This window comes from Mytilus edulis, chromosome 9 (genome assembly GCF_963676685.1).
Source record: "Mytilus edulis chromosome 9, xbMytEdul2.2, whole genome shotgun sequence".
NCBI lineage: Eukaryota > Metazoa > Mollusca > Bivalvia > Mytilida > Mytilidae > Mytilus > Mytilus edulis.
The window spans coordinates 63,191,507-63,211,666 of record NC_092352.1 but is presented as its reverse complement, the minus strand read 5'-3'; the positions used below and the strand labels follow the sequence as shown (position 1 = coordinate 63,211,666).

At 31.7% G+C, this 20,160-nt stretch overlaps 1 protein-coding gene across 1 annotated transcript; it reads left to right on the top strand.

Annotated features, from left to right (window-relative positions):
* The first annotated feature begins 2,904 nt into the window (after positions 1-2,904).
* LOC139488783 (serine-rich adhesin for platelets-like) lies at positions 2,905-19,183 on the top strand. The gene is made up of 5 exons (XM_071274692.1): positions 2,905-3,176; positions 5,306-5,380; positions 5,750-5,854; positions 9,350-9,441; positions 16,307-19,183. Exons 1-5 carry the CDS (start codon positions 3,150-3,152, stop codon positions 17,688-17,690), a joined length of 1,683 nt encoding a protein of 560 aa, XP_071130793.1. The 5' UTR covers positions 2,905-3,149; the 3' UTR covers positions 17,691-19,183.
* Positions 19,184-20,160: the final 977 nt, after the last annotated feature.

The following is a 20,160-nucleotide window of genomic DNA, read 5'->3' as shown; positions in this document are numbered from 1 at the left end:
GCAATAGATTTTTTTAATTTTTTACCTCATTTATATTGTGACAAAAACCTATATTATGTCAAAAATTTGATCACAATCAAAATTCAGACAGTATCAAGCTTGAAAATTGTGACCAAATTTGCCCCAACTGTTCAGGGTTCGACCACTGCGGTCGTATAAAGCTGCACCCTGCAGAGCTCCTGGTTTAAACTAATGAAGTCAAAGAAAAATTGGTATTCAACAAATTATAATGATTCTACACCAACTTAAATACAAACTGAAAATACCACCAGTTAATGAAAGCTAGTCCAAAGCCAATGATTGTAAATTCAAAAAATTCTTTGATCATCAATGGGTACAAATGTGCATTATATTCAATAAACTTAGGGAGCTACCATTTGATTTTTATGGGGGGGCTAGGATGAAAAATTTTGTCCTGCATTTTTTTTTAGCTGTAATCTCTGTCCTGCCTTTTTATTTTTCACTCTGTTCGGTCCTGCCTTCTTTTTTTTTAGTTTATCCTGACTTTTTTTTACCTAAATTGTTGTCCTGACTTTTTTTTTTGCAAGTGTCTCATCCTGCTTTTTTTTTTACTCAAAACTCCTGTCCTGCCAATTTTTTTCAAATTTCATCCTAGCCCCCCCCCCCCCCCCCCCCCCATAAAAGAGAATCACAAATAAGGGTACAAATGTGAGATTTAATTAAAACTTGCAAGCCTGTAACTGTCAATTTTGTCATATAAAATTAAAAAAAAACTATTAAAAATCCCCAAACAACAGTTCAACTTTTAACATTCTACCTGACTTAAGTATCAATCAGTTCACTTCTCATAATTAGATAAACAGTCTAAGCATGACCTGTTGTAATGCCAAAATAAAGGTACACACAATTAGATCAACGAGTTTACATGAATTGTATCTAATACTGTAAATTCAGAAATTATTGCATGCATTTATTATTGTAATTTTTCAAGAATGGACAAGAATATGAGTTTTAGTTTAAACATTCCAATTTATAGTGGATGAGGCAACTTATATTAATCCCTTTCCACTTTGCTGTTTTTTATACCACAGTAAAATTTTTGCGATTGTATATTGGTATATTGTCGTCGTCCGAAGACATTTGGTTTCCGGACAATAACTTTAGTTTAAGTGAATGGTTATCTTTTAGATTCAATAAGAAGGTTCAATACCACAAAAGGAAGTTTGGGATTGATTTTGGGGATGATGGTCCCAACCGTTTAGGAATTAGAGGTCCGAAACGTACACTTTTCTACTTTTAGGATAAAAACTTGTTTGTAAGTATTTCAATTGCTCTGAAATTGTACCCCAATGTTTAATACCAGAAGTAGAAGGTTTTGAATCGTTTTAGGGTTTATGGTGCCAACAGTTTAGGAACTAAGATGCAAACCAGATGCTCGGCAGGGCGCAGCTTTATACGACCGCAGAGTTCGAACCCTGAACATTGGGACAAGTATAGACATAACATTCAAGCTTGATACAGCTCTGAATTTGGATTGTGATTAAATAGTTGACACAACACAGGTTTCTGACACATAATGAATGTTGTTACTTAAACTTAAAAACTTCAAATTTTAAATTGGACATTACCTATTATGGTCCAATATCCAAAATCTAAATACATGGTTAGATTCAGCATATCAAAGAACCTCAAGAATTCAATTTTTGATGAAATCAAATAAAGTTCAATTTTGGACCCTTTAGACCTCAATGTGAACCAATCTGATAACCGGGACCAAACATCAAAAATCTAAATACATGGTTAGAATAAGCATATATCAAAGAACCCCATATATACAATTTTTGTTGAAATCAAACAAATTTTTATTTTGGACCGCAATTTGGACCAACTTAAAAAGTGGGCCAATAATCAAAAATCTAAGTATACATGTTTAGATTCAGCATATCAAAGAACACCTAGAATTCAATTTTTGTTAAAAGAGATGGGTGACACTGAGGTCACATTGCATACGGAAAATATGTCGGGGGAATTAAAATAAAGTAAACTTCTTCTAAATATGAATAAATTTAAGAATTTTCTTTAGAAAAAAGTACATGTACATAAGTTTTATAATCCATTGAGTTATAAAAAAACATGCATTATTTTTTTTTAATTTGAGGTTTCTTATGACTTTAAAGGCGAGATTGATTTACAATGTCAAGATCATGCCTCGTTCACACGTACATTTAATTCGAATTGAATTCGAATCGAATGCGGATCGAATTCGCTAATCGCGTCCATTCACTCTTCTTTTTTAATTCGAATTGATTCGAATTGGCTTATTCGAATTATCCAATTCGCATTAGAAATACACATTTGTGGACAGTTTAGCGAATTTGACGCGCAATTGTAATTCGAATTAGACTTGTCCGGGACGTTTTAAACGTTTCGAATGTGAATCAAACTAATTCGAATTCGTTCATGCGAATCGAATTCGAATTACGTGTGAACTCAGCATTAGTTTAACCTTTTATCTTAAAGAACAATTGTTATACCACCTACGTCACCATTTTTACTGTAGACTGTACTTTTCAAAATTCTTTTTAAAAAAGGAAGCAGGCCAAGTATACATACCCACGAAAATCAGGTTTTGTGATTTTTATGTATCCTGCCTGATAAAGTCCATAATTGGTTTAATAAAAATGTTTTTATGAAATGTTAATGATAGGTGATGGGGTCAATAAAATAATTTGTCAATGGGATGCAATACTTGCTTTTAAATGCCATCAACGCTTTTGTTTGAATACAGATAACTTTGTAGGTAATACCGCATTTGGATTTTTTTTACTGAAAATGTATTTATGATTTTTATTATATATAATAAATGAAGTGTGTTGTCCTAAATCAAAAGAAATATACTAAAATTATGTACCCAATTATTTCCTTATGATACAAAAGGCTTTTGTATTGATATTTGTCAAAAACTCTACATCGATGACCTCTGAAGCTATTTTAAATCAGTTTGGCATATCAAGGGGACATCATTCGGAGAAATGAATGAACAAGGAAGTCGTTATAAATTATAATACTACATTGTCAAGAGTGTCTTGATAACTTCGGAAATATTTCATAATATATGTGGTCGACTTAAAAGAAAGAACCAGGTGACAATGGAATTCTGAATAGTTCATTTTCAGTACAGGTTGAAAATGGAAGGGATACTAGAAAAACCATCTGTAAGTTATCTATTTAATAAATTTATTGTCAAGGTTCAGATTGGAATATAATATGTACATGTATAATGCACTTTGTGTGTGCAAGTTATTTAATACAGTATAGTATGTAATAGATATATTGATTTTAAAAGTTTTATGTTAAAATACCGTGAAATATATTTATACCATTTCAGCTGTAATAGATTTTAATATGCTATTAACACTTTTCTTTTGTATCTACAGACGCAACAAACGTGAGACTCTTTTGAACGACATAACAAGAGAATGATCAGAGTTTTTGTGGGGTTTTTTTAACGAAAAAATGAGGGGGTAACAGTTTAATACTTTTTCCTGGAATTTTGAATAGTGTTTTCTTTGAATCCACGAAAGAGAATATCTTCTTAAAACACGTAAATATGAAATGTAATTTTTACATTGCCGCTTGCATTTATAGGCGGAGACAAGAAGAACTCATAAATATTAGATTTGATTTTTGCCGAAATAAAATTCTCACATGATTGAACCTTTAAAATTAATGATTATACGTATCAAGCTGTTTATTTATTCGGGAAGGAAAGTATTTTAATCCGATACACACGGAAGGTAAGTCTTTTTGTGTATCCTCAGGTGTTTAATAGTTAAAATCTATTTAAAAGTTGTGTCTGAATGATAGGATCGAGGTCGTTTAATGGTTTGACATGTACTTGTTAGCAGAACAAAGCATCTTACAAAGTATGTACGATCATGTATCTTTAAAATATGTGTATGTACAAGTTGTAACGTGTCTTTAACGAGAGGCACTCAAATCAAGAATTAAAACCATTCAATTAGTAGCAAGTAATGCAAAAAAGATAGCTTTTAGACCGATTTTTATTTATCAAATAAACTGTCCTGGTAATAAAAAAAAATGTTTCTGATATTGAATGATCAATATGAAAAAACTCTACACCAAGGACTAAAATAGCGTAGAAGTAATAGCAATATTCAGAGCTCTCCATGTGATGCATTTTACCCTCATAGTCTTTTTGTTTCTAACTATAATAGGAAATGAACCATGTCAGTTCCTAAAATCTCTTTGATGATTTTATACAAATCCACCAGTTAGTGATCATTTAGGGGAAGACCATTTGATATCCTGGTATTGTAAAAGCTGTAAATTTTAACCTTGCAGAAGACAAGATGAAAATTAATATTCTGCAACATAAAACGTGTACAATGCACAGAAAAAATCAAGCTTGCGTAGCAATAGATGAAAACTTCATCCTACTCTCGGTCAATATAACTGAACAGGTTCATATATAACATATATTAACCTGGTCAAAAGTCTATAATTGATAAATGTCTAATATCAGTATGATAGGTGTATAATTGTATAGTTTGTTTGCCATTAATTTTGTCCATATGGACTTAAAGTGCTTATCAATGAAATAAATTATATATATTACTATTGTTACATAATATCATTTGTCATTTTAAAATTTGTGTCATACTTAAAATACATGTACAAATGATGATAATTATTAGTCATTTCTATAGTACACGTGAGGATTAATAAATCATTTACAGAAAACATGGAAAGGAAAGTTAATGTTAACAGGTTATTGTTTTCAAATTCGCATGTATTCATACGTCATTAGTGTATATATTTTATTTGCATTCATATCACGTCTCCTTATTTTTATATTTAATAAAAGTAAAGTTTTACGGTTCTATGTATCTATTGGCATACTACTTCAAGTTGGCTTTACATGCGTGTACCGTCACTGTGAAGTAAACTCGGGTGTCCAAATCAAATATCAGCTGAGAAGTCGGCTATTTCTTATTTCTTATGTCATACAAATGACCGTGTCGTGATGAAATTTTGAAATTCGGGTGCTGATAAAAAAAAATTAAAAGAAATGCAGGACAGAATTTTTCATCCTAGCCCACCCATAAAAATCAAAGGGTAGCTCCCTTATTGTCAAGAGTAATTTGATATACAACTCTGAACCACAACATTTAAAAATAATTGCATATTGGCCATCATTATTATACGTATGGTTTTAGAATAATATTTAGCTAACGTTACTTCCTAACAGGAAAAAGACTTTGAGATCATATACATCACATTTCGATGAAGTATCAATAAAATCAATTTTATCTCATTTCAGTTAATTCCGGGTAAAAAAACTAAGGTCTGGAGCATTCTGGATGAATCTACTCTTTCTTTCTTCAGGGAAAACAAGGTAATTTGTTTCTTTAATCTAATAAAGTGTTCGATCGTGATCTTATGACCATTTATTTAACCCATAATTGTATATAACATAGTGAAATTTGGTTAATGGAAGAATATCACTCCATTTTTAGAGAAGAGTTTCCGGAGTCAAAAGCAATGAACCCAAAAGTCAAAGACATCACAAAAAAAAAACAAAAACAAAAACAACCGATAGACTGATTTTTGAGGACCTTTAGAGCTAGCTGTTCGGTGTGAGCCAAGATGAAGACTATACTTTCACCTATAATGGTTTACTTTTATAAGATGTGACTTGGATGGAGAGTTGTCCCATTGACACTCATACCACATATTTGAATACTAACTTTTCATTTTTTTTTAGAGATCTTCATGTATAGGTTCGATAGACCTTTCAGATATACAAATTGTTAGAATAGCCAGTAACTGCCAGTTTGAAATTAAAACAGAAAATAATTCACAAGTATATGTAAGTAACATGTGCATGGCGTTGTCTCCTTTGTTTTTTGTGTTTTTAAACATTTTTAAAGGCTATCGCTTCCCTAGAAACTATCATAAATACTAGTAGTTACACAATGTGACATAAACATAAATGAAAATCACCACGATCGCTCAACCGACTTGACAGATTCTGGGAAAGAGGTAAAAAAATGACACGTATAAACTGTAAACGGGATGAAGATGTTTTCAGATTTTCACATACTTCATTTCGTCAAGGGGAAATCGTACATATAAAAAAGAAGATGTGGTGTGATTGCCAATGAGACAACTGTCCACAAGAGACCAAAATGACAGAGACATTAACAACTATAGGTCACCATACGGCCTTCAACAATGAGCAAAGCCCATACCGCATAGTCAGCTATAAAAGGCCCCGATAAGACAATGTAAAACAATTCAAACGAGAAAACTAACGGCCTTACTTATATATAATGTTAATGACAGCAGGACAAACGGGGGATTTTAATGTTAGGTTCTGTTTATACAAATATGATTACATAAATAGAATTTATACATGTGTGTACTACTATAAAACTAACAATCGATTTGAACTGTCACGACATACAAGTAAATCACATTTGTTCATTGTCTAGTAACTTGTCATGAGGAAGTTGATGTAATGTCAGGGTAGTTTTTTTTTAAACACGTTCCATTGAGAACATTTGCCGTATCTATAACAAAAAATATACTTAGTTTAATTTATGAATTGCAAAAATATTCGTTTACCTGTAACAATTTAAAGGGTAATAGTGCACGATCGCAGTAAGTATTATCTTGAATAATTGATGAACATGTATGCAGTGTTTGAGACGATAAAACTTAAAGTGTTTATTTTTCATTTAGTTACATTAAAATGATACATTATAAAGCGACATACAGATACGGCATGATAAAAAAAAAAATTAAAAAAAATTAAGAAGGAACTTCATTTCAAAATTTACAAATTATATATTTTGCGTGATTTTTTTGCTTCTTTTATGGGCTTTTCCAAAATACACAAGACGACACAGAACTGACTGGTCTGGTTTACAAGTAACAAGTCATTTTACTTCATTTGTCAATCTTTTATTCTCTTTATGGAATTTGGTTGCTTAATAGTGTAGTGTTAATTAAGAATCAAGTTGTAGACAATACATAACAAACAATAACTAATGTAGGCACTAGCGGTCATAATATTATTCACTTTATATATGTAAATGAGGAGATCTGACATGGTTAATAGCAGAAGTCAATGTGCTTGATTGGTAACAATTTATGCTGAAGTTCGTCAAAGTAAATTCGAAAATGAGTTCAATTTATTGGACCACCTCAAATTAAAAATTAAAACAACAGCAGCAGACATTATAATGTGGTTTGTAAGAAGGGGAGGTGGGAGGAAACTTTCAACTAACCTAAAACTCAAGGGAGGTCTGATTAATGCAAGTGTGTAGCAGACATTTGAAATGGTTTGATACCAGGGGAGGTTGGAGGAATCTTTCAACTAACCTAAAACTCAAAGGAGGTCTGATTTAGGCAAGTGTGTAGCAAACATTTGAATGGTTGGAAACCAGGGGAGGTTGGAGGAAACTTTCAACTAATCTAAAACTCAAGGGAGGTTGGATTAACGCAAGTGTTAAATGTCGCGCGCGATATAAGCTGGAAACAAGAAACGGATCCGAATAAATGGTTTATATTGTAAATGCGAAAATGAGACCAAGCGCAGTAAATTTATTTGCAATTTTCTACAATCAGACTGATTTAGATCTTCACATAATGTGTAGATTTTTTTATAATAAAAAAATATAAGTTAACCTCAATTTGTGTTTTGTTTTTGTGTCGTTATGTTGCCGTCTCAATGACCTAGTTACTTTTATTATTTGATATCAGCATTAAACGAATGGTCGTTATGATTACTGATGCGACAATACATATTTCATATAACAAGGAAGTAAATCGTTCATTTTAATTAAATTCCTTTTACTACGAGTTTTTTTTTACGTGCGGTAAAAATCGATTGTATTCTATTTTTCTATTAAATGTACTAATAGTACATTTCGTTTTACTGACGAGGAAAAACTTATTACCATTTGAAAATCATGTATATACATTACATTTAATGAGAAGAAAATCCGTGCATGCACGTCTTACTTAGCTGTGAAGACGGACGTATTTAGTTTCACAAAAAGTTGAGTAATTTCTTATTTATATATATCATTTTCATGGGTCAGTTGTTAGAGTTCAGTTTTTTGTTTGTTTGTCTGTTTTCCTAATAATGTTTACAATGATTCAATTATATTTGATGTACTATGGAATGCTTATAAGGTGTATATGTCTGTCTGAATGATACCAGTTAACCTTGGCCTAATTTCAATGATTCATTGGTCAATATAAAGTTTTCAGGCTTTGATCTGTTTCTTGTATACTATATAAGCAACAAGTCAACTATATCCGGTGTATGGAAACTATATAAGCAACAAGTCAACTATATCCGGTGTATGGAATGATTGTTAGGTGAACATGTATTTTTGCTTTAATTTTTCTGACCTTGACCTCATTTCTTGGGTCATGTTAAGTTTATGTGATACTTGTAGTAAAGCTTTATATTAAAGGACTATCAGCATAACAGCAATGGTCAGTAAAGCAGGCGGAACATTTCAGCGTGTTACTTTTGTTTTTCTTGATATACTATTTTGGTTTGATGATTTAAGTTACTTGGTACTTAGAACCTGATATCACCCCCACTTTTGGTGAACTCGTGTTGCTAAGTCTATGTTTTCTATGTTGTGTTTTGTGTACTGTTGTTAGTCTTTTTTCCTTTTCTTATTCATGGCGTTGTCGGTTTTATTTTCAGCTTATGAGTTTGAATGTCTCTTTGGTATACCTCTCCTTAGAAAATCTTTATAGATTTCACTACGAGATCCCACACGACATATCAGAAAACGGGAGCGATGAGAGATAGGTTTTTAATTAGATTGCTACGAGATAGCATTGGATATCGCTGAATATCAACTAATCAGAATAATGTCAGTCGTTATATTCCACCGATCTAATAATTGCTACTTTTGCCTTGATATGCTATAAGCCGCTATAGGATTCATAATTATTCGAGTTAGCTATCAAATCAAGTTATTCAATTTCAATATGATAATAAACGAGCGTTTGACGAGTTCATTAATTGTTACTATTTAAATGAAATAACTAGAACGGTGGATATCAAGCGATATGCAATTCTCACACGTTTTGATACCTTATTCTAATATGGTTAACATTTTCATGTTGTTAAAAAAAATCTGTTATTCTAGTCTTTTGAACATACCAGTATGACATCATATGTCCAGTTCCAATGTCAAAATTTAACATCAAACGGTTTTAAACCCTTTAAAACGCGCTGTACGCTTCAGAAAGTAATAAAATTTGACAAACTAGTTAATTAGGCCGAAAATATGATCACAAATATTTATTTGAACTATACATCCTGTTTCAGACTGCAGAATCGAATGAGAAATGCGATGAATGGGTGCAAAAATTGACAGAATACTCAAAATGTACCACAACTTATAGTGAACCGATAAAGAGGTAAGTGTTGTGTGTGAAAGATATGTAGATTAGTGCGCATGCATAATTCATTTTAAATCATTCTAATTCGGGAGAAGAAATTAAGGCATCAAGTAATGTTAAAACCACATTGACTAATGACACAACCATATGTAATAATGGTGAAACCACATCGAGTAATGACAAAACTACATCAAGTCAATACGAAACCATATCGTGTAATATCGAAATATTATTAAGTAATGACTATTCCATATTGAGTTATATTAAAACATCATTACGTAATGTCAAAACCATATTACATGTAAGTAAAGACAAAATATTATTAACAAAAATTTGGTAAAATGTATGTAACACATAGTGTCAAAACATAGTTTGTTTACCGAAATATTGCATGAAAGAATATGAATACCTTATGTCAAGATATGGAACGCCGTAAATGCCTGATGTAAACATATATATAAATGTTTTTGTCGACCCTTCGACTTTTGTCGAAAAAGCGATACTAAATTTTAGCGATTATACACTCCGTCGTCGGCGGCGGCGGCGGTGTCCACAAATATTCACTCTGTGGTTAAAGTTTTTGAAATATTAATAACTTTCTTAAACTATCCTGGATTTCTACCAAACTTAGACAGAAGCTTATGTATGATCATAAGACAGTATCCAGATATAAATTTTGTAAAATAAAAATCCTGTTTTCCCGTATTGTACTTATAAAATGAACTTAGTTTTTTTGCCAGCAAACATTACATTCACTCTGTGGTTACAGCAGATTCCAGCGAGTATGAAGCTACAGGTAGATTCTTTGGTTAGCTTCCTTGCTAGCTCAACCATGAAATCATTATTAGGTAAGGTAAACAAACCTTTGGTGGAGTCAATAGTTAAACAGAGAACCAATCAGAATTAGTGACAGAATATAAACATTGTAAAACTAGTTTTACAAGTCAGTATAAAAATAAGTTTTCAATGTAAATTTATTTATAGATAAGTATAAGCAAATTCACAAGCATGTTGTAGGTGTGTTTGATTTGCCAATTTTATTTCAATCAATTACTCAGTTAATTTATAAATACAGTTATGTGAATGTACTTTACAATGGTACAATCACGGCGTAAATATTCTTCTGTTGCCTTTGAATTAGGAATTTGTCAAACTACAATAGCATAAAAACAGCAAAGATAGTGAATAAGAGATGGGCCATTTTGTACATATACAAAGCACAGTGTAGATACTATTCTGTACGCTATCCGGAAGTCGCGATTTTCGAAGCGATGATTTCCAACTGGCTAACAGGACGGTTTTGCCTGCGGTAACTTTTCTCATCATTTGTTTACTCCTATATCTACAAAGTGCTTTGAACATCTTCAAGGTACATATAGCATCATAAATATGAGTAACTGTAACAAAAACATGCATTATAATATAAAATATACGTGTGCATCACATCAACTTGGTAGAAAAAAGTGAAATCGATGGACAATTTTGCTCTCGTAGTACAAAGCAAATAATCTTTTATTTCAAATATGTGCATCAGTTTACAGTTAAATATATACTGTTTCAATATTCTTTTCGTATTTAAGTAAAATATTCGTATTTCCCATAAAAAATATGTTTTCCTTTAGGATCCCAAAATAAATTACTGTACGATCAGTCTAGAACTGACTGTATTCTAGAAGCGATTTCAGATTTTTTGACTGTATGACCAGTCGTGATTTTGAAGAAAAAACAACAGCAATTTGAAGGTATATACGTGTATATGTGATATTATGAACTATCCAGGGAACTATAACGTGCAATTACTTTCATCAGACAATACAAATATATTTCTGATGAATTTTTTAGACGGCAAAATAATTGTATTTTTGTTCCATCAGTCTTATTTAAAATCAAATGCCTAAAAAGTAAAACATGATTCGCTTGTGGACTAATAGTGTATCGTTACAGTTATCTGTTTAGCTATTACATTTTTAAAGATTATTTACACCGTCCGCCGTTGACCAATTGATGATAACATAAATCAAGCTTGTCTTATAAAATAACAAAAAATGGATAAAGACAGCTTTGCGTAGGGGGATAATTCATGTGATATAATTTTGGTAAGTTTACAGAAATAGAAGGTCCTTAATGCATTAATCGAGTAAAAATGGAGCAATTTCAGAAAACTTTAATGATTGGTTTAGGAGGTGTTGGAAATACCTGATGGGTCCCCCCATATAATGTAATGTTCAAGTCCGTATCTTATATAAAGTAACCCCATAAAAGATTTTTACTAAAATTCGAAATAGACGGTACACAATACAGTCATTATCATTTATGAAAAGGAATCCGAATAAGATTCATTAATAGTTATATCAGTGACGGATTAAAAAAAAGGGGATCCGGCAGTTTGAAACCCTTTTTTAACTTTCCATTCATTTGTATGGGAACATATATTTGGAATCCCCTTTTCTCCTGGATTGGACCCCTCCCCATTTAAAAATGGCCGGAACCCCCAATGTATATCAAGTCGTTTATGAGGAGATGCGCTTACAAAACCGGCGAAACATATTGTACCGGTCCAACGGACGAACGGAAAGACGGACTTCTTTATCACTATAACCCCCCGCTTGACAAAGTGGTGTACAATTGAGTTTCAAAAAGACAGTTTTCTCGTTTGAATTGTTTTACATTGTCTTATCGGGGCCTTTTATAGCTCACTATGCGGTATGGGCTTTGCTCATTGTTGAAGGCCGTACGGTGACCTATAGTTATTAATGTCTGTGTCATTTTGGTCTTTTGTGGATAGTTGTCTCATTGGCAATCATACCACATTTTTTTTTGTACACTAAGAGGGCAAAAAGATTGTTTTTAGGTTCGCCGACTGATTTTTCTTAGTGATGCACTTGAAAAACTCTTGATTAAGGCAAAGACATGAATATTGAATGTGCGGAATTTAATTCTAAACCATTTGAGAATATCGATGTCGGCTGAATTAATCATTAAGCAATGTACAGATGATCAACTTACCGTTTAATTCAGTATACACCCATCAAATTTAAAATGTGATCCTAAAAGTTCTCGCTTCGAAAATCGCGACTTCCGAATAGCGTTCAGAATAGTATCTTCACTGTGAAAGGCGAAACTTCGAGCAAGCATTAATATTTATAGTTTCATTGCATTTTTGAAGTTAAACGGGATTTTGTGGCAAATAAACCAAGATTTTTGTCGAAAATCCAGTTATTTTTGTTATAAAATTTTAAGCATAGATTACTCACTTGATTTTCTATGATGTGCTAGCGTTTATAGTTTACAACAAATCCTAAACAACCTTTTATTAAATTTTAAAAATCGTGCTAAGTCACGAAAGTCGAGCGCACCCTAGAAGGTGTACTTGAATTGGTCAATATTTATATTTGTTTAAACCAATATCTAAATTTATAAACTTGTTTTAAGGAAATCATTGCTAGCACTGCTTGCAATAATCCTCCATCTATCAGGTACCAATTTGCCAAATTTGAGAGCACAAGGGAAATGCTGTGAATTTTCTATAGAATTTCTATTTGTTTAGCGTTGAATCAACACTAAATATTATCATCCTTGAACAAAACATAAACCGTAACTCCGCTTCTAATTTATTGTAATACTAAGAATTTTTTAATTCAATCAAAGACTATAAGAAATAAAATTTAATTTGCAAAGTTGTTTACATGTAGGTAAACCTGTTTGTATGAAACATACGTATTATAAACAGGCCATTGATATGAGTGTTTTCATTGGATGATGAATTGGTGCTATGCTCCTCCCAATTTTAAGGTAATGATCATTTCATGGTTGAGCTAGCAAGGAAGCTAACCAAAGAATGTACCTGTAGCTTCATACTCGTTGGAATCTGCTGTAAAGTTTTTAAAAGTTAATAACTTTCTTAAACTATCCTTGATTTCTACCAAACTTGGACAGAAGCTTGCTTATTATCATAAGATAGTATCCAGAAGTAAATTTTGTAAAAAAAAATCCTGTTTTCCCATATTTTACTTATAAATGGACATACATTTTTTTTCTACCAGGAAACATTATATTCACTCTGTGGTTAATTTTTTTTTTAAATTTTCGATAACTTTGTTTAACTATCCTGAATTTGTACCAAACTGGGACAGAAGCTTTTTATTGATCAAAAGTTAGCATCTTGAAGGAAATTTTGTTAAAATTTTGTACTTGTTTTCCCGTATTTTACTTATAAATGATATTAGTTTTTCTTCTTACATATAGTCTGCAGTTCTTGTTCAATATAAGCGCATACTTTTCCTATATATGCACATAGTTTACTTTATATGCACATACTTTTCCTATATATGCACATAGTTTACTTTATATGCACATACTTTTCCTATATATGCACATAGTTTACTTTATATGCACATAGGTTACTTTATAAGCACATAGTTACTTTATATGCACATATATAACTTTATATGCACATAGTTTTTGTCGAGCTTGCGACTTTTGTCGCAGAAAGCTCGACCTAGGGATATTGATCCGGCGGCGGCGACGGCAGTGTTAGCTAACTTCTTAAAAGCTTCATATTCTAGAAGGTGGAAGACCTGGATGCTTCATACTTTGTATATGGATGCCTCATGTTACGAAGTTTCCATCAGTTACATGTCCAATATCCTTGACCTCACTTTTATGGTTCAGTGACTACTTGAAAAAAAGTTAAGATTTTTTGTAATTTTAATTTCTCTCTTATTATAAGTAATAGGATAACTATATTTGCTTTGCGCGTACCTTGCAAGGTCCTAATTCCCGTCAGACAGTTTTCACTTGACCTCGACCTCATTTCATAGATCAGTGAACAAGGTTAAGTTTTTGGTGGTCAAGTCCATATCTGAGATACTATGAGCAATAGGTCTTGTATATTCGGTGTATGGAAGCACTGTAAGGTGTACATGTCCAAATGGCAGGTGTCATCTGACATTTACCTCATTTTCATGGTTCAGTGGTTATAGTTAATTTTTTGTGTTTTGGTCTGTTTTTTTTATGCTGTATGCAATAAGTCTACTATATTTGGTGTATGAAATGATTGTAAGGTGTACATGTCTAGCTGGCAGATACTAGATGTCATCTGACCTTGACCTCATTTTCATGGTTCAGTGATCAAAGTTTTTGAGTTTCTGTCTTTTTTTCTAATACTATAAGATAAGATAAGATAAGATAAGAATTTTATTAATCTAATCAAGAACCCATAAAGGGCATCATTTTACAACACAATATGATTGGAAAAAGCAAAACAGAAAACTAATACATATTTTAACGTTATGAACAGGATCAGAGCCTAACACAACATGTGTTTTATACAACTATTATATTAAATCTTATAACAATAAAATACTAAATTACTTCATATATTTTGTTTACATCTGGATCTTATTTCTAACCCTTTAATAATGTAATTTCCTAGGCACATGAGAGTTGGTAAATGCTCATTTGTGAACAGCCAGAAATATTTCTTATCATTAGGTAGTTCTTTAAAATTAGTACAAAAAGTTATAACTTTATCATATAATAATTTCCTCTGTTCATCATATAATGGACAATTTACTGTAAAATGGGTCTCATCTTCAATAGAATTTGATCCATGTGATAAGCAATGATGACATAGACGTTGAGTTCTCTCTATGTATTTTTTATTATATCTATCTTTCTCAATTTTAAGATCATGAGCACTTATTCTCATTTTACATATAGCTCTTCATATACTAAAATCTTTAATTGATAAATAGGCCTCCTTTACAAAGTCAGTCTTGAGGTTGAAATAATTCTCTAATTTACTATTACCTTGTGATAAGGTTTCAGATCTTTTGACCAACCAAAATGTTTTGAAACTATTACAAAGTTTACATTTTACAAATTTAATTAATTTATTGAGCTTTGTATCTAAATTTTGTATATCAATATATATGTACTAGGTCAACCTTATTTGGTGTATGGAAATATTTTATGATCTATGTCAGTCGTTCAGGTTTTTTTTTTACCTTGACCTCATTTTTACGGTTCATTGCGCAGTGTTAAGTGTTTGTGTTTTTGGCCTGTTTTTCTTAAACTATAAGCAATAGGTCAACTATATTTGTTGTATGGAAGAATTGTTAGCTGTACATGCCTGCTTGGCATGATTCGTCTGACCTTGACCTCATTTCCATGGTTCAAAGGTCAGTGTTGAGTTTTTTTCTTGGTTTATGTTAAGTTTATTTGACAGTTGTAATAAAGCTTTATATTTATGACTATCAACATAATATCAATGATCAGTAAAGAAGGCGAGACATTTCAGTGTGTGCACTCTTGTTCTATATATGCACATAGTTTACTTTATATGCACGAACGTTTTCTACTAGAAAAGTATGCATTTGAACATATAGTCATACCAGGCACCTATATGTCGTTTTATCCAAGGCATAATATCCGAAGCAAATTAAATGGGGATCGCAACATTTTAGTTCAATAATATAAATTTCTTAAATAAAAGTTTTGTTGTAAAATATTTAAACAAAGGTCAGTTGCTAGCTGTTTTGTCATGACATGCTTATTATCGTAGTCATGTGCATTTTGCTGAGTTCCAGTTGTCGTTCATATTTCGCTACACTAGCCTTTGTGACGAAATTCAACAAAGATTTTAAACAAGTTTATGGTGTTACCTAAGCACAACCATATATAACTTGGATATTATATAAGACATTTATATTAGGAGATATCTAATGTGCGTATATATGCAAAATGCTAGACAAACTACATTTTAAAAATATTTTAAAGAATTATATTAATAAAGATCTGAACTTTTAGTTGAAAAAGTTTAAAATAAAGTTAGAATTAATAGTCGAATAAAAGTACATGTTTTATTAATGTTTTGTTTCAGCACACAAAGAAAGAATTCCATATTTAACACAAAGGAAGCACCAGGCGAGCATACAGTGGAGGTCAGAGCAGCTAAGAATATTTTTGAAAACATAATGAACGTACCTCAAAATAAGAGAGCTGTCTCGAGCGTTATGTCTAAACCTTCTCAGGAACCACTTAAACCATCCAGAAAGTCAGATCCCACTAAACTCCATCCATGGTCCACTATAACGGAAGCAAAAACGCACCTGAATCATGTTAGTATTGAAAGAGATAATGAAGAGAAAACTGAATCTTTGTCAAAGACAGAAGCTACACTGAAAAATTCTGTAGATATTAAAACGAAGATAACCACAGATTCAAAGCCGAACGAAAGTGTTCAAAACAATAGTGGTCATAGTTTAACAGCCACTGAGTTTGGCAGTTTGGAACCTGAGGCGAACGTTACACACTCGCCGAATTCTTTGAAGGATAGCGTTGATGACAAAATAACAACAAATATTACAGATGTAAATTATGAAAATATTGAAGAGGAAGGTAAAAACGAAAATTCGAAAAGCACTGTTTCAACCATTCCAGAAATTGCGTCTGCAAGTAATAATCCGGGCGTTTTAAAAACTGAAAACTCTGAACACAAACGGGATTCTGGTTACAGCACAACCGTTGGTGAGGGTGACCGAAATAGTCAAGAAAACAAAGTCGACAAATCTGTTTCTTCTGAATTTAAACAAGAAACAGAACAAACCAAAAATAGCAATACATCTGTCACCGAAGAGACAAGCAACAATCAAAATGATGTGAACACTTCTGAACAAACGAACGACCATCAATATGTTGATGAAGAACCAGTACAAACTAGGGTTGTCATGCGGAAGTCTAGATCGGTTGTTAGTGTTAGTCATGATGATACTATTTCTGTTATCGATATTGATGATCAAGAATACAGGAGTACAGATAGGAGAAGGACTGGTAAAACGACACAAGAGCAAAATCCTAGCGAAAATAAAGACATGAAATACGAACCTTCCATTGACACTGTCGAAAACTCTGAAACCAATACACTGCCGAACTTGCGTAACAAGAAAGAAGTTCGCGAGATAAATAATACAGGTGGAGACGCTGTGGATGGAGGAGCAATTGGAGAACAAGTTGAATCTGTTCCACTGCGCCACGAAATTGTCGAAAATTATATAGATATTGATAAAATAATTTGCCCAGGAAATTTCCCAAATATTCCAGTACTGCCAAATAATGCTCCTAATAGACATGATCTTGTGTCTGTTCAAGAACTTAAAGATTTATTGGAAAGTCATGATGAATCCAGTGATGAACATTCGGATATCGACTCAATAACCAGTGCTGAGGATCCAATCCAAAGACTCTTACGAATGATTGAGGTCTGACGAGTTTATATTAGACGGAGGACTTCAGTTGAAAGCTCTTAGCATAGTGGTCTCATATGTGGGTGTTTTTAAAATGCAAGATATATAAAGAACTGTTCATTTACATTTCAAGACTTAAAAAAAACTGCAATTTTCGTTATTTTAACTTTTATTTGATATTTCACTTTATGTTGATAGCAATATCATTATATACTCTCTTAGTTTTATATGTTGACATATCAATCTGAAAAAAAGATACGTCCAAAAAGGCAACTATTCATTACTTTTAGGATGTACTTAGGTGATCTAAGGTAAAATTAAATAAATCAAGAATTCAAAATTGTTACTTTAAAATTGAAGAGTATAAGTTGAGGATTAAAATAAGCTAGAATATTCATAGGTCATGGAGCTCCTTTTCAAGATATTTGATTTATAAAAATATGGCGGGAAAAGGCTGACTCGGACTTTTACCTTATATTTACATTGATATTATTTGGGTCACAAATCAAAAGAAAGAAAATCAAGAATCTGCTTAAATTTTATCAAATGAACTGTTATGTGGTATTAAGTCTTATATTATAACACATAATGTACGTTGATATTCGTATTGTAGATGCTATGTAGTAGTATGTTAGTCTGCAGAGTTAATTGTTCTTTGTAGACCCATACTCTCAACAGTAAAATAACTATGTGAGAGTTGGTACTTGATTTTTACATGTTGTGGGGAAACTAGCTGTGACAATGCCTATGATGGTGCATGGCAATGCTGTCGTTATAGAGGCAGGCCTGGATCGACTGAAACCTAGAATATCAAGAAACTCGCTATTTATTTAATAAACAAAACATCAAAGTTATATATAATTTCAAAGTAGACATTTTAAAGTAAAAATAAGTTGAAAACAATGATAAAATACTACAAACAATTCAAGTTAAATACCAAATAATAACAATAATTGTTACTGTTAAACTAAACCCCTGACTTAAAATATTAGTTACTTATAAACTTTATTTTTTTTTTTCAAAATAAAAGAAAAAGAAAAAAAAATTCTTGTAATAAATTATTTCCAAAACCAAGAGACTTACATAGAATATCAAGAAACTCGCTATAAATACTATAGCGGCTTGATCAGTTTATACATGTATACTAAGTTCGGAATGTCCTAGTAACCCTTAACTGACTGTAACAAACAAAAGAATTTATGAGTTTCTGCTTTAAAGTTGCTGACGTAGGTTGATCGTTGTCCGAACTTGTAAGATGTGTTATTAAACTTTGCTAGACATATAATCGAAGGTCCATTTGGCCACAGCTGAAGTTTTATTGCACAGATACGTTCAATAGTTTATTCATAGATGTAGGGTATTACAGCTATGGTTTATTAAAGTACTTATTTGAATATTTGAAATAGCCTTCGCTTTGAAAATGTATAGAACAGTTAAATAATAATTTTATATAAAATAGTTTACAGAGTAGAACTTGCATACATTAACTATTAAACTATATGAAATAAAATAAACTGCGTTTTTCAATTACAATACTCATGTAAAAATATAAATAGGTGTTATTGGGCAAAATATTTCACCTTGTATCATATGGAAAAACACCAAGGAGTCCGAACTTTTGACACTTATTCCAAAACCTCACCTAAGTACATCCTGTCAATGATAATCTCATAACATTTTTGTAATGTTTGTCTTTTATATCTCTCAAAAAACATCTGTAAGATAGTTGTATGTTGCGCTGTAAGTCAGGAATAGACTATTCTCACTATTATTCATGCAGTCGTCACATAAATATCTGAAACTTGGACAATCATGAATGTGCAACGATTTGCATTGACTAAAACTTTAACAATGCCAAGGCTAAGTATAACTGTCATTTCTTTCTTTTTGTAAAGCCTGTCATTTTTTTTTTACTCCAGTGAAGCTTAGCTGGCATCGTATCTGCTTATACCTGTTTATGGTTCTCGGTATATAGTTCATAAAACTTGTCCGTCCATTTATTTTCCACAAAAAAGTACATTTTTAAGGGGTCTACAGTTCCATGAGTGTATAGTAATGACATAGACTGCCTGTTCAAGAATTCAATTCCCTATTTATATTGTTGTGAATTCATTTTTTTGAGGTACGACTAGTAACCGGATCTGCAGAACATAAAACAAAAAGTAATTGTATTGGCAAACAAACAAGCTTTACAATTTGTGGACGGTTAAATACAAGTGTAGATATTGGATATACAAGCAATTATACATACGTTTCGAAATATTTGATTTTCTACTTACTTATCATTTTAAAATGCAATCATGTAGTATACTTTTTTCTACATGAGTATATATATGAATGTAAATATTATTTTTTTCATATATATTTCAAATGAATAATATATATATATATAATAAACCTATACATTATAAAACTTTATTTATCGACTTAAGATCTCAGTTGAATACCAACACTCTAAAGTGGAAGATTCAATTTCCCCTGCATTTACTTC